Genomic DNA, 16,806 nt, shown 5'->3' with positions numbered 1-16,806 from the left:
GGGGGCAAAATCCCTACTCCCCACCCCCAGTTGAGGTCCACTGTCTTCAAGCATTTGTCATCTCAGTGATGCAGTTTGCAGTCATCTAATATTTCCATTATAAACCCCATATGTTTTTTTAAATGCCACTTTACATGTTAACACCAAGAAACATGGAGAGAGGAAGTGGGGAAGAAGCAATGATTCTGTTCTTATATTTTGAAGACTTTTTATTCAAAACAGTCCCCTGCTGGATCTTTCGTTTTTGTATAGCTCTAACCACTTATAGGCAATATTGTTTCAGCCCAGTATAAAATATAGGTCTATTTAAGGAGAGTGTTTAGATTCTGTAGTGAAGTTAAGCCTAACTCTATAACCACTGAAAATAATAAATTGTGGCAGAACATCAACTACCTTGTATCAGCAGGTATACTGTTTATAATGAATCAATTTCTTAGAATGAAAGTTGAGTAAAATTCTTGTAACATTCAGTTACTTCTTTGTAAAACATTTTCATAAGACTTGAAAAGTGTCTAAAATATTAACATCCTAATGATTAGCTTTACCTAAATGTAAAAAGAGAGATTAGGTATTTTCAAACTTTATCTTCTGTCCCAAACTTGGGTATCTCACCAATTTCAGAAAACCTCAGTTTTCATAATTTCTTCATGGTCCATAGCATTTTGCCTTCTTTTGTCAATTGGTAATTACTTTTCTGCTTTTCTGTCTCTTTCCCCTGGCTTATACTGCATGTATACAAACACACAATTGCAAACATGCACATATCTCCTTTGGATTTTAAAAGCATCAGAATTGATATTATTTGCTAGACAAAGAATGACCTGGATTATTTGTTTATAAGAAGAGAGAAAGAAAAGCTTATTTTCTAGAACTTGTGTGTTATATAATGAATACTGAAATAATTGAAATTAATTTCACATAAAGTAAAATAAAGACAATAAAACTGATGATTTGATGAGGATGCTGTAGTGTTGAATGGGTAGAGTTGAAAACTACTAACCTAAAACCTTAATGGAAGTAAGTAAAAGATAATTTATTTTTTTAATGGATAAGTTATTTAATTAGGTTCTTTGTGAGAAATTTAGAACACCAATTTGTGAGGATAAACTCCATTTGAGAGAGAAAACACAGTGTGTAGATAGATAGCCCTGAAGCTGAGGAACAGCTTTGATTTTTGGCAGAATTTGCAAATCCACAGCTTTCTGATCAGCCTTGCACTGCTGTGTGATCTCATATTTCTCCTTCTCTATGTTGAAGATCTCACCTTTCTGATATGGGTTTACACAGCTTCTTCTTGAAGTAAGTATCAATGAGGTGTTTTCGGATTTTCACACTGTTGAGATCAATTTTGGTGGAGGTGGCAATGACAAATTTCTGGTGTGTTCTACACAGAGAAACTCAACTGAGGGCCAGAGGTCCAGTCACAAGTAGCAAGCCACTGCTCAGTTGCTTCAGGGAAACCACCCTCTTGCCTCTGTGGTACCCAGTGAGGATGATCAAAATGGTCCCAGGAGTGATACTTGCTCACAGTTTTCTCACATGCTGCCTGAAAGGTTTTTTATTGTGCCTCAGCACACAGTGCATCTTTCAAGGTGCATCTTCAGTTGGATAATACCTAGGCATTTTATGAAGTTTAACCACTTGGGTACCACCATTCTTGTCACCACCAACTGGTTTAGTGACAGTAGCAAGAACCTTCTCTTTTTCTTCTCAGCCCAGAGTTTAGCTGCTGAATACTTCCTTTTGTATGTGGTCTTTCTGGAATACATAACCGATCGGGAATATCTGCCAATTCCTCTGACTAGGACAGGATTTCTCTTTCTTTGGTGTTATAGCCTTGAGGTTACCCTTCTTAACCTTGCCACCAGGATCAGCTTTGGTTTCAGGTTTCTTCTCAGCCTTTTTACCCACCATCTTGCAAGATAGGTAAGAGTAGTAAAGGAGAAATGAAGGAGAGGAAATCGGAGGGGGCACAAACCATGAGAGACTGTGGACTCCCAAGAAACAAACTGAGGGTTCTAGAGGGGAGGGGTGGTGGGGGGATAGGTTAGCCTGGTGATGGGTTTTAAGGAGGGCACGTACTGCATGGAGCACTGGGTGTTATACGAAAATAGTGAATCATGGATCACTACATCAGACACTAATGATGTATTGTATGGTGACTAACATAATATAATAAAATTAAATTTAAAAAAAGAGCAGTAAAGGATAATTTAGAAAAATATTCTTAGATATGTTTCCAAAATGGAACAGCAAAAGGAAAACTTTTGAGACCAAAATGATTTAGTTATTCATCAACAAACACTTACATTGAAAAATCTCCCATGTGTTAAGAACAGTATAAACTCTGGGGCTACAAAGATAATTAAGATATAACCCGTTTAGAAAGAAAACAAGTAATTATAATATAGCATGAACCTACAACAATAGACACATATATAAAATAGGATGGAAGCATAGAGAAAGGAGCAACTCACTTTGCCTGTGAAGATTTCACAAAGGATATGCCTTAGTTTGGTCTTGAAGGAATGTGTAGGAGTTCATCAAGCAGACAAGGTGGGCAAGTAGGGAGCAAAGAATTAATTGCAGGTGCTGGGGTGGGGTTGCTTGTGCAAAAACACACAGATATGAGAAACATGATTCTGAACTAAACACTGCTGGAGTACAAAGCCAGCAGGAAAAGCAGCAGTTGAGAGATGAGGCTAAAGGAGTGGGCACATGTGGAGAGGCCAAGTAAACTGATCTTTGGATGTTAAATCAGAGATTTATCAGAGCTAAGAATAATCACCAGGTGGTTTAAATACAGGTGAGAGGGCAGGAATTATTCCACGGGAAAGCCAACAAGGGTAGAGAGCTCATGACCTCTTCCATGTGGTAATATGTCCATAAGTGATATAGATTGAATTCCTTTAACATTTGCATTATACCCATAAGTAAATTCTGGCTGCTTTTTGCAACCACCATGGTAATAATTGATTCACAGGAGAATCATCAAGGGATTAAAACCATTGGGTAAAACATTTGTGGGGGAACAGGATATTTACACAGACTCACAGTACCTCCCACAGATTGTTAATTCATTTCAAAAAGTAGATCAGCCTTCAAAGTTAGCATCACCAGTAATGAACAAACTGACATCATCTGCCTCATAATGCAATGCTTTGAAGAAGATATAGCATCACGTATGTAATATTCCTGCCCAAAATGCGTAACTTGAATCTACTCATGAGAAAACATCCAGGTAACTGGCCTTTTCAAAATGTGTCAGTGTCAGATAATGAAGGGAACCATCAAACATCAAGGAAAAGGCAACCTGCAAGTGGGAGAAGATATTCACAAATGATGTATCTGATAAGGGGTTAACATCCAAAATATATAAAGAACTCATAAACTCAATATCAAAAAAACCCAAGCTGATTAAAAAATGGGCAGAGGACCTGAATAGATATTTTTTTAGAGAAAACATACAGATGGTCAGCAGACATGAAATGATGCTCAACATCACTAACCATCAGGGAAATGCAAATTAAAACCACAACGAGATAGCACCTCATACCTGTTAGAGTGGCTGTTATCAAAAAGACAAGAAATAAAGAGTGTTGGCTAGGACGTGGAGAAAGGGAAGCCTTGTGCACTGTTGGTAGGAATGCAAACTGGTGCAGTTACTATGGAAAACAATATGAGGTCCCTCAAAAAGTTAAAAATATGGGTGCCTGGGTGGCTAGGTTGGTGACTCTTGGTTTTGACTCAGGTCATGATCTCATGGGTTGTGAGATCAAGCCCCAAGTTGGGCTCCGTGCTCAGTGGGGAGTCTGGTTGAAGATTCTCTCCTTCTGCCCCTCCCCCCACTCACACACAAGCACTCTCTCTCTAAAATAAATAAGTCTTAAAAAAAATTAAAAATAGAACTACCATACAATCCAGCAATTCCACTTCTAGGTATTTATCTGGGAAAAAAAGGAAAATGAAAACACTAATTCAAAAAGACCTATGCACCCCTCTGTTCATCACAGCATTATTTATAGTAGCCAAGATGTAGAAGCACCTAAATGTTCATAAATAGATGAATGGATAAAGAAGGTATGGTATATATGTATATATGGTATATATACACAATGGAATATTACTCAACCATTAAAGAGCATGAAATCTTGCCATTTGCAACATGCATGGACCTAGAGGGTATTATGAATTTAAGTGAAATAAGTGAAGTAACTTTTAAGTGAAATAAGTCAGAGAAAGATAAACACCATATGATTTCACTTATATGTGGAATCTAAAAAAAAAAAAATGAGCAAACAAAACAGAAACAAGACTCATAGATACAGAGAACAAATTGGTGGTTGCCAGAGGGAAAGGGAGGGGGAGGATGCAGAGAATAGTTGAAGGGAATTAGGTGGTACAATTTTTCAGTTATAAAATATATAAACACAGGGATGTAATGTATAGCATAGGGAATATGGTCAAAAATATAACAACTTCTTATGGTGACAGATGGTAACTAGACTTATTGTGGTGAGCATTTTGTAATGTGTATAAATGTTAAATTACTGTGTTGTATACCTGAAACTAATAGCATATTGTATGTCAGTTCTTCAATTTAAAAAAATATATCAATTTCATGAAAGACAAAGAAGAGTTGAACTGTTCCAGATTAAATGTGATTAGAGATACTAATGCCCCATTCCAGATTGGATGCTTAAAGAAGGTGGGGGGGGGGGCACCTGGGTGGCTTAGTCGGTTAAGCATCTCCCTTTGGCTCAGGTCATGATCCGAGGGTCCTGGGACCGAGTCCTGCATCAGGCTCCCTGCTCTTTGGGGAGCCTGCTTCTCTCTCTGCCCCTCCCCCACCACACTTGTTCTCGCTCTCTCTCAAAAATAAAAATACTCTTAAAAATTAAATGTCTTTTTAAAAAGGGTGGGGAGCTATAAAAGGCATTGTTAGGACAAATGGTAAAATTTCGATATAGACTATATAATAGATAACAATATTTGATCAATGTTAAATTACTAAACTTGATTATTGCAGTTATGTAAGAGCATATCTTATTCCTAGGATCTACTTGCTGAAGGATTTAGGGATGAGTTATGTAAGAGCATATCTTGTTCCTAGGATCTACTTGCTGAAGCATTTAGGGATGAAGAGTCATGACATTTGTAATTACTTTCAAATGGATCAGCAGTAATAACAATAATAAAGATGGATGGATGGTTAAAATGAATGTAGCAATATAGTAGTGATAGGTGAATCTAAGTAGTGCATATATAAATGTTCATTGCACTTTCTGAAGCTTTAATTTTTTTAAAAAAAAATTTGGAAACCTGAAACCACCAAACCCAAAGGAAGTGAACCTTACACAAAGTAAAAGCAACAAAAGTTTTTGGAGAATTAAAAATACAGCCTGCATTAATATTGAGAAGGGTGGGAGCCAATTAGAGAAGATAAACCTCTTCTGGTAAAGGACAGAAATTGTTTCAGGTCTTTTTAGAGGCCTTTACTAGAAGTTCTCCTCAGAGATACTGTGGCCCAGCCTAAGCCTGCCTATCAGTCTGATGCAATAAGTGTACCTTTGTGCTGTCATTAACCTTGACACCCCTGCTGACTGTGATTCACCTGCCAAAGCTGCTGGCTACCAACTGTGAAAAGCCACATTTAGAGAGATTCCCTATCTACTAATCAAACATCCTTTTGCCTTATATAAAATATTAATCATTGTCCACATTTTGTAATTATAATTCTACATTTTAGGAAAATAGTACAGCAGGCATGTAGAACATCAGTAGAGTTTATATTCAAACCATTTTTTCTTTTTCTTTTAAACATTTTATTTATGGGGTGCCTGGGTGTCTCAGTCGTTGAGCGTCTGCCTTCGGCTTAGGTCATGATCCCAGGACCCTGGGATCGTGACCTAAGCTGAAGACAGAAGCCTAACCCACTGAGCCACCTAGGTGCTCCTCAGACCATCTTTTCTAATGCTTCTTTATAAAAAGGTGCTCCACATTAGAATTCATACCTTAATGAACTTGATTTTTTTCCTATTGGAAAATAGCAGTGTAGGATCTCATTTTAATAATGCTTTTTTTAAGTGTCATAGCAGACCATCTCTTTACTATTGGTTTATAGATTGTAATAGTAAAAAACACCATGGATGTAAAACTTCTTGTATAATGATTTTGTGTGCCAAGTTCTTCCAGTTCAGGAAGGAAGGAAGGAAGCAAGGAAGAAAAAAGTTTAGAACAAAATTAATTGGAAGGTTATCCTGAACTTTCAGTGAACCTTGGGAGGAAAAAAAAAATCACAGGACAGTGATTTGGAGATCACTTTTCTGGGAACTATGTAGTAAATTATTCCCCTTTCCAGAAACTCGGTAGTTCTGATCTCCCCTACCAGGATCTGAGAGCTCTGAAGAGTTTATTTTATTGCAATAATGTCATTTGTATATTTTGTATCTAGCAGAACAGGTTGATGTATGTGACAAGACTCTATGATTTTAACTGAGTACTTTGTTCAAGTGCTTGAGCAGCTCAAATACTTGTTCTTTAGGAAACTTTTGGTCCTACGTATAGGCACATGTGCAGTTCCTTTTATGCAGTCAAGTAAGTACTAAAGAGTTACGGGAGCTTTAAAGAGAGTCAGAAAGTGCATGAGCTTTTTCCAAGTGCAAATCCAGACATGTTATGGGACCTCAGAAGTCTAACCAGGGCAACAGTCAGATTTGTCCAGAACACTGCTCAAATCCTTGCCTTTGCTTCTGGTACCCTGATTTCATCACTGTCTTCCAACACAGCTTCATCTTCAGGCTTTAAATTTCTAGTTTTCCCCTTTGTTCAGTATTGAGTGCTTTTTTTCCCCCTCTCATGAGCTAGAGATCCAGTATGTTTTTAGATTCTCAGCAGAGTTCTGATTCTTAATGATAAAACCCTAATCCTTACCTATTATGCCTTCTAATTTATCTCAGTTAAGCCTCATTACTTCAGAATGTGGCCTTGAATCCCCCAGCAGCTGCAGTTGAATTACCTACAGTATCTCAGGAATGTCCCATGATTTCTTGGTCTTACCTCAGTAACAGTAAAGAACTCTGTACTAAACCCCACTCCCTACTTTCAATGCACATACTAGCCATCCACATTCTAGATACCCAAGCCCTATCTATCTTTTTTCTTTAATTTTTTTATTTGAGTAAAGTTGACACACAATGTTCTATTACTCTCAGGTATACAGTGTAGCGATTCCATTTCTTTATACAGTTATGCTGTGCTCGCAAGTGTAGCTACCATCTGTCACTGTACAACACTATTACAATACCATTGATTACATCCTGTATGCTGTTCCTTTTATTCCAGTGACTTCTTCATGCCATAACTGGAAACCTGTATCTCCCACTCCCCTTTACCCATTTTGCCCATCCCCCCTCCAGTCTAGAAACCATCAGTTTGTTCTCTGTATTTTATAGGTCTGATTCTGCTTTTTGTTTGTTGTGTTTTTTTAGATTCCACATATGAGTAAAATCACATGGTATTTTTCTTAGTCTGACTTATTTCACTTAGTATGATACCCTCTGGATCTATCTATGTTGTCATAAATCTCTATGTCAAATCACATCATTAAAGAACTATATTCCACTATTTACAACCCTATGCCTATAGTAATTCATCCCTGTAGGGATGCATTATCAGAGTTATGATTAAATGGTTTGCTTTTATTATGGTTTTAAGAAGGAAGATATGTGGGGCGCCTGGGTGGCTCAGTTGGTTAAGCGACTGCCTTCGGCTCAGGTCATGATCCTGGAGTCCCGGGATTGAGTCCCACGTCGGGCTCCCTGCTCAGCAGGGAGTCTGCCTCTCTCTCTGACCCTCCCCCCTCTCATGCTCTCTATCTCATTCTCTCTCTCAAATAAATAAATAAAATCTTTAAAAAAAAAAAAAGGAAGATATGTGGTCATTTGATTGCAAGAAATAAAGATTTACTCAGGTTTTCTAATTAATTTGTGGGAGGCTAGTCCAGGAATACATATACTTATAAGAAAGACTGAGATCTCTTGGCTTCACAAAAACCAAGAAAGTGATGTACAGTCTAGTCTCCTCAGAATGTATTTTGTTAATGAGAGCTCTGAACCAGCAGCTATTTCACTCTTTGTTCTAGATAATTTTTCTCTCCAGATTCTTGCTTATCGATGAGTTGTTTATTCATGACTCTGCTTCCCATCTGCAGCAAACTTTGTATATCGCTTTTATCACTTCCCCTCTCTGCACAGCACCGCCCCCCCGACCCAGAAAAAGAGGATCTAATTGATTCATTTGATCGCTTTCACAGGTATTTGGATAGAATTTTTGTAAACAGATACCCTAAATCAAATAAGGTGAGAGAGGTAGAAAAGGGGAAACTACCTTCAGGAGGATTTTTACATAAGTTGCAGCCTAGGGTTCTTTCCCCAAGCAGTGATTGGGCAGAAACACAATAAAATAGGGCTTAAGTTTTAGAGACATTCAGAGTCTTAATGTATTTGGTATGAGGATATTTTTGGGCATTCAGTAAAGACAATATTTCAAAGCTTTTTCATATCTAGGTTCTGTTATATAACAATCTACGTAATAATTCAATTTTTCATGATAGGACAGTCTCCTCCAAAGAACACTCAACTTATTTGTTTTTTTGCCTTAGCTATCAGGAGGCTCGAATGTACATTTATGCTTGATTCCAGCAGCTGTTCTTAGCTAGGGGACTAGGTATCATGTTTTTCTCCTTTGAATTGTACACCCTTGAGAGTTTATCCTTTCTTTAATGGCCCTACTATTGATATGTTTTTATTCATCATATTATAAACCACTTCAAATTATCCTTGAAAATGAGCATACTGTTAATAATAAAGTGTCCTGTAACTTATGATGTATAGATTTGTAGCAATTACATTTGGGAAAAGAACAAAACAAGAGTTAACAAGTATACTTTTAAATTGAGATCAAAAGCAATATTATATGTAAAAACCACACCTAATAACATTGTCAATATTATATGTAAAAACCACACGTAATAACATTTTAATGAAAAGTACACAAGAACCAGTGAACCAAAGCTGGACACTGTAGACTGATACACTGTTGTTAGCTGAAGTCCATATTTTATTCAGAATTCCTTAGTTTTTACATAATGTCTTTTTAGTTCCACAATCCTATCCAGGATATCACACTGCATTTAGTCCTATTGGTTGTGACGGTTTCTCAGACTTACCTTATTTTTGATGACCTTGAGAGTTTTGAGGAGTACTGGTCAGACATTTTGTAGAATATTCCTTCACTTGGATTTGCATATGTTTTCCTCATAATTGGACTGGGGCTAAGGGTTTTTGAGAGGAAGACCACAGAAATAGAGTGCCATGTTCCTGACATATCAAGGGTATCTATTTTTTTCCCAAAGATTTTATTTATTTATTTGTCAGAGAGAGAGATGACAAGCAGGGGGCTCCGGCAGTCAGGGGGAGAAGCGGGCTCCCCGCTAAGCAAGGAGCCTGATGGGGGACTCGATCCCAGGGTCCTGGGATCATGACCTGAGCCGAAGGCAGACACTTAACCAACTGAGCCACCCAGGCATCCATCAAGGGTATCTATTAATATAACTTATCATCATTGATGTTGACAGTGATTACCTGGCTGAGATAGTATGGACTTTAGCTAACAACAGTCTATCAGTCTACAGTGTCCAGCTTTGGTCGCTTAAACAACAGACTTCTATTATTCTTTAGAATCACACTAAACTAACAAATAGAAACCAAAACACAAACTCCTTCTTTGACAAAATCAGAAAGCATGTTGAATCTCAAATCATGTATTATGAAGCACAATGAAGGTAAAGAGGAATGCAGAAAGATACCAAGAGAAAATTTCCAGGGTTACATATCCCCGGCAAAACCAACAGAATACAGTTCTCTAAAGTGGAATATGCTGAGGAGCCAAATCAACCATTCCTAGTTTGGAACAAATGCAGTTGGTGACCAGGGTAGTGCTTCCCAATTTGACATAAAAAAGAAACAAAGACTATTGGAGAACCCATGGATTCACATTGAAAAACAATGTTTACGGGAAGCAATGTGCTGGTGGAGCAGGATTAAAAAAAGATTATGAGTTCTGAGTTGTCCTGTAACTGCTGATCTCAGGTGGCAGGAGAGAAGTAAAGACTAAATAAAGGCTATAATTCAAACACACACAATTTTGTAAGATGCGAATTTTTGCTGGCTTGAAGTTCAGGCCTGGATCCAGTCTAATATACGTTACTGCAAAAATTTGGTTCAGGAGGTACTCATTTGATTGAAAGATGGGCAAAATTTTAAAGAGGGTTGGGGAAGGAGGTGTAATCTGCTTGGATTCTATACCAAGGGAGAAATCTTTTCTGGAAGCCTGCACTAGAAATGAATGAGACAAAAACTTCACTTTTCACTGATACCTTTTTGTACTTTCTAAGTTCAAAAGAAATTTAGTGCAGTAAGAAAAAGAATAAGGACTTTGAAAAAAATAATAAAATATATAAAAAATAATAAAAAAAAATAGTAATTTAGGCATTTGCAAAAAAATCTGAATACAAATCCTTTCAGATTTTTTACTCCTTTTTATCCAGTCTTTCATTTGCTTTCACCATATGTAATTTGACAGCAGTTTCTTCTGATGGTTTCCTTTGTCAAGCCTTTCACAAAAGCATCCAATTTATAGAAAAAACTTCTTCTTTTGCATTAATATTTTATTAGTTATGTAATATTTACTTATATCAAGTTTAGAAACGAATACAATCGACTCAGTAAACATAAAGTTCTGCTGGTGTGAACAGAAGCATATGTGTTGTAAAAAGCAGCCTGCAGACCACAAGTGTTCAGTGTACTGTAGGCATCCTATTTTTTTTGAAAAAAATAAGAAAGTAATGCTTGTTGATGGATTTGTTAAGTGGATGTTAGAGGAAATTACCTTAAATATGAACATATGTCCTTATTGTGTTCTTGTTGCCTTTGAAAATTATTCTCTAGGACATATAATTATAGATACATCATTTTAAATCTTAATTTTACTCAAAAAAAAAAGTTTATTGAGCTCCTGTGTACTACATGCATAGAAACAAGTGAAAGTAAATATTTCATCTACTGGCTGAAATTAAACAATATCAATAGGATGTTACTGCTGGTTTTATTTATGATACGCTAAATAAACTAGGTACAGAAGATATTAATGAAAGAACTTATATTGACTTGTTTCATGCATATCCTTAGAGTTCTTTAGACACTGAAGTTTGTTTTAAATTGTTACGTTGATTTTACTTTAAGGTATATTTGGTAAAGAAAAACTTTTTTTTAACTGTTGTTGCATTTCTTGTTGTTGTTTTATCTTGAAGCTGCCAGAAAAAGTTATAATGGACTACTACGAGAAGTATAAGCCTAGAATGAATGAGCTGGAAGCTTTTAATATGGTAAATCTCAGAATTAAACCTATTAAATTGGATATGTTGCTAGACTTAAATAGGGTTCTATTAACTTTTATTATGGGACCAACCAATCTATGTTGTTTTTCTCTTACTGCAGAAAAACCCTTTTGGATCATTTCCTATTTCAGAACTATATTAGGTGTCAGTAATGTAATAAAGAAAACACATGGTAGATTTCTCTTAAAGTGTATCATAAATGCACAGAAAGAAATTTCAGAGTTCTTTGAACACATATTGGTCTCAATGCAGTTATTTCACAAGCATTCCTTTTAATGAATTTTACTCTTAGTACCTTTGAAAGCTCTCTATCACATATGTATGACTGCCTTTGGATTCTACCTCAAAGTCATTCAAAGGACATTCTTTTCCTATTATCATTAAAGAAAAACTTTTGATCTCTGCAATATTCATTTTCTGAAGATGTACAATTGGTACTGGAGATTTGGCCTTACATAAATTTCTGTAGATATATTTTCTTAAACATAAGTGTTAAGCTAGTCTTTTTTTTTTAAGTTCTACCATCCTATCATTCTTTCTTTTAGTTGAAAGTTGTTCTGGCTCCTTGTATAGAGACATTGATTCTTCTAGATCGACTTTGCTACCTGAAAGAACAGGTAAATCATGGTATTTTAAAATACATAATATCTTCATTAAATGCAGTAAATGGATCCACTTATATCTAGGATAACTTTCTTTTACATAAAACTAGTCAGATAATTTTTCTCATTATATTTTCCAAGTTTAAATATTCATTCTATCTCTTTTTAAACATAAACATATGTACAACAGATGTTTTCAGCAAGGTGTAATAATAAAAGTTTATGTTCTTTAATTGTATGGTAATTACTATACAGTAGGCAGTAAACACAAGCATCGTATGTGACATATTATATAGCCAAAATTAATAAAGACCAGATATAAAAGATAGTATGTATATTTTCATTTTATAAGAATTTACCTTTTAAATCACTTTGGGATTTTGGACATATGTCGTCTGCAGTATAAAAACTTCTTTCTGATCAGTGCAGATTACTTTTGTTCTTTTCATAGTCATGTTTGTTTTACCTATGTTGAATGCCCCCAAAAATTGTTTTCTTGGTTATCTTTAGGGAAAATGTTTTTTTGCAGATTTTACTCTGAGCTGTGATCAAAATAGTTATGTGAACTATTTAAATTAAACCCATACATGGATTCAGCCTTAAGTTTCCATCATAAGTGCTTTATTTTAAGAATTTTGTTTTATCATAGTGGGTAGTTTTAGTTCTTCTTTTCAACAGGCTATTTGGAACAGATGGATTTTAATAAATGTTTGCTTTTGTTCTAATTTGTACTTTTATGGAAAAAGGCAATTTTTAAATATTTGGATTTGTGTACTTTCTTAAGCTACCAACTAACTCAGAATCACTGGAAATCTTAGGTTTCCAAATTTATAGGTGACAGAATTAAGCCTGTTTTACTAGGTACTCACTATTTCCCTTTTCAAAACAATTTCCATTGACCTAAATAAAATAAGTAAATGCTAAAAAAATAAATAAATAAAATAAGTAAATAGTATGCATGAAGATTAATAGATTGGTTATGAAGTGATAGAAATCATATTAATTTGTTAATACTTTAAATATTGTTTAATATTTTAAATAGTATAAATAATATTATAAGAGTAATATTTACATTAGAGAATTTTAAATGAAGAATATAAAAAAATAAAAACAATAATTCCATCTATCAGCATTAATTTTAAATTTTTGGTATGTTTTTTAGTGCCGTTCTCTAATATATATATGCCACACATATATGTATGAGCATATTATGCCTACTTTAATTAAAATTGGAATCAAATTATAAGTACAATTTTGCATATAATTTGTTTCATTCTATTTAGAATTTTCCCATCTCATTAAATATACTACAGAAGCTGAATAATGTTTCATTGTATAATAATTTGTTTCAGTAATACCCAATTGTTTTTGACCACTTCGTTTTTCACAATTGCAACAAAGAGTAACCTTGTAGTTCACTATCTATGTACATCTGTATTTCCCACAGCATAATTTTCTTTTACATAGTTTGTTTTTGTGTTGTTTTTATATTACAATATAGTTTGATTCATCTTTCATTCTTATCTTCAACAAATTGCTATGTGTTTAAATCACTTATCAATTTGCAGGAAGATATTGCATGGGCCACACTTGTGAAGTTGTTTGATCCTGTGAAATCTCCCAGATGTTACGCTATTATTGCCCTGAAGAAGCAGCAATGATTTCAGTTGAAGCAAGGTATTAGATGTATCTGTTTATGGAACGGATTGCTAATTTTGCCCTTCTAAACATGTGTGTTGTATTATGTAAATATTTGAAAAACATTGCTCTATATTTTAAATAAACAATAAAATACTAGCTAACAACAGAATACCATAATCCATTTTTCCGTTGTCAAAGCATACATTAATAAAATAAGAACTCATGAAAATATTAAAAAAGGATTGACCTACGTTCCTGAGTTAGTGTATCAATAGGACATTGTAATCTGACATTTGTTTTCTGTTCTATATTTGAGACCCTTGATATTTGCTACATACCACATTTTGACTTTTACTGACTTAAAAACTTTTATTAACAGAGGAATGGTAGAGGTGTATATATAGTAAAATTAGTTGGTACAGAAGATCATTTGCATTTTCCTCCAGATTTTGGAAGGATTTTCCATGTTATCCAGAGGGGAAAATTCACATTCAAAGGAAAGAAACACCCAGGAACCAGGCAGACATAAAAAGTGCTTAATATGTGTTTTAATCTAAGTTACATGAGGAAATATTCTGTGCCCTTAAAGGAATTTACATCTTGTGAGATAATGACTTTCAGGATTCTTGAAGCTATTTATCTTACTAAAATAAAGGGATGGGTTGCACTTAATGGAATTACGTTGTGCTCTGTAGAAAGCCAATCAGAGAAAAGCAGGAGTAAAGGAAAGAAGGCCAGCACTGTGCCCGGTGTGGTGCAGCTTCTTTTCATCTGCAGAAATCTTGAGGTTCTAATATACACAGAAGAGATGGACAGTTGGGGAAAAGCTTCCTTGATGCTCAGCAAAAGACTATGTAAAATTCTTCCAGCAGAAGAAGTAACTACTCTCGTAAATTTTAGAGTCTATCCACAGATGGAAAGAATAACTTTTGCTTTGGGTTGTGATATTAAGTTTGCAGCCATTATATATGTGAATGATCAGGTACTTTGTATAGCTAGTACAATACTGGGGAAATTAGCCATTTTTTAAGCTTATTATGGAAAATTTCAAATGTGTTCAGAATTGAAGAGTCTAATGAATCCCCAGGTACTCATCACAAACTTCAGTAATTATCAACTTTTTACCAATCTTGTTTCATCTGTACACTTACAAGCATGCACACACTATTTGCCACCCCACTCCCAGATATGTAAAATTTTGAACTTTTTCCCTGATGACTAAATATATAACATTATTTTCCCTTATAATAAAGAAAAAAAACTTCATATGTGTAAAGCTCTGTTTAGTATAGAGAAGTGAATTCCAACTGTTTCAATACCAAGGAAACTTTATAGTAACTTCCCTGTGTCTTAAAACATTGTCAGAAAGTACATTTACCAATTAATGCTTTCCATTTTTATTAGAGACATTTGTGTGACTCAAGCTAATCCACAAGAGAGAACCTGTATGATCACACTGAGATGATAAAAGTTCGGCAAATAAAGCAAAGAAATATCCTATTTTGGTAGGGCTATAGCTTTATAAATATCAATCCCCATTTCAATGTTTGTAGACTCTTTGTCTCATAAAAACTGCTCTTGGAGAACTCAATTCAGTTTACAGTTGAGCTAAGGAATGTGGGGTATTGGCAGAAGCATAAGTTATGACAATTACATTCTAACTGGGCAAAAGCAAGACTCTTAATATCTGAGAGCCTCATTTGTAAAGTGGGGTTTCATTTAATTTTCATTTTAGAAACATTTATTGAATGATTGTCATGTGTCAGAGGTTATGCTAGGCACTGACAGCATGGAGACAAACAGGGTATGTCCCTGTTCTTAAAGAGCTCACAATCTAGTGGGGAAGACAACAAAAGTACTGTAATCAGTACTGTAATTATTGTATGGGGCTGAGAGGGTCAGAACATAGGATCCTTTGTAGTATCTTCAAATAGGTAGACTTCAGGGGTAGATAGACTCAGTAATATTAGTAGCATAGCTTAGATTCATGTGAGTTAAATTGTTGTGTCCTTGTGTAAGTCACTTTAGTATTCAGTATGCCTCAATTTCTCATCTGTAAAAAGAACATAAGAACAGAATTTACTTACAAGGTTGTCATGAGGATTAAAGGAATAAATATGTTATTGAACTCCCCCAAAATATCTCCAGGCAATCTGTTAATAAAGCAAAACTAAGTTTATTAGAACTCTGTAGTAATAGAGAATTCTGCCTCAACAGTCTCTGAAGGTGAAGTCAGGAGAGGATATTTATAGGATTGTGAAGTCTGGGCTCAAGTGGTTTAAAAAGGTGGCTCTTTTCAGGTGGGGACCAGATTGCAGTTTGGAAAAGTTCATGACAATAGTTTTATGATTAGTGTCTATAGCAAGGGAAGGGTCTTGAAGCAAGTCTTGATAAGTAAACTGTTACTTGATAAGTGAGCTCTTTGCCAAGGTGAGCAGATTGTCTGAGATAAATTAACATATGAGTTTCCTGAAACAATGAAGTTATTTATTGATTTACAATCTTATCTTTCCTGGGCAGTTTTTCTTTAACAAACAAATAAATCATGTTGACACAGGTGGTCTCAGTTCTTAGACCCCATAGCTCTGTCATATTAATGCAGATGGTTACAGTTCTCAATGTAAAGCAATTAATTCTTGGCACACAATACATATATAAAACAAATAGTATAGGATAGTAGACTTACATCCAGATATGTCAGTGATTCCATTAAATATAAATTGAATGCTTCAATTATAAAACAAAGATTGACTTACTGGGAAAATAGAGCCCAATAACATGTTAGTTAGAAGAAACACAACTGGGCGCCTGGGTGGCTCAGTTGGTTAAGCGACTGCCTTCGGCTCAGGTCATGATCCTGGAGTCCCGGGATCGAGTCCCGCATCGGGCTCCCTGCTCGGCAGGGAGTCTGCTTTGCCCTCTGACCCTATCCCCTCTCATGTGTTCTCTCTCATTCTCTCTCTCTCAAAATAAATAAATAAAATCTTTAAAAAAAAAAAAAGAAGAAGAAGAAACACAACTAAAACAAGGGTACAAAAAGTTCAAAATTAATAGGAAAGAAAAGGCATATTTGTAAATATTCATCAAAAGGAAAATGTATGAATA

The 16,806-nt window shown here is 35.2% G+C and overlaps 1 protein-coding gene and 1 pseudogene across 1 annotated transcript in view; one reads left to right on the top strand and one right to left on the bottom strand.

Moving 5' to 3' along the window:
* Positions 1-13,854, top strand: part of METTL25 (methyltransferase like 25) — a 103,656-nt gene extending 89,802 nt beyond the window's left edge. Inside the window, exons 10-12 of the mRNA XM_021689852.2 lie at positions 11,372-11,446; positions 12,004-12,075; positions 13,629-13,854. Of these exons, the coding sequence (XP_021545527.1) occupies positions 11,372-11,446; positions 12,004-12,075; positions 13,629-13,721 (240 nt within the window). The 3' untranslated portion in view covers positions 13,722-13,854. The remainder of the gene's footprint in view (positions 1-11,371; positions 11,447-12,003; positions 12,076-13,628) is intronic.
* On the bottom strand, positions 1,082-1,914 carry LOC110580197 (annotated as a pseudogene).
* Positions 13,855-16,806: the final 2,952 nt, after the last annotated feature.

This window comes from Neomonachus schauinslandi, chromosome 5 (assembly GCF_002201575.2).
Source record: "Neomonachus schauinslandi chromosome 5, ASM220157v2, whole genome shotgun sequence".
NCBI lineage: Eukaryota > Metazoa > Chordata > Mammalia > Carnivora > Phocidae > Neomonachus > Neomonachus schauinslandi.
The sequence above is the reverse complement of the archived record's forward strand: the minus strand, read 5'-3'. Positions and strand labels throughout refer to the sequence as shown.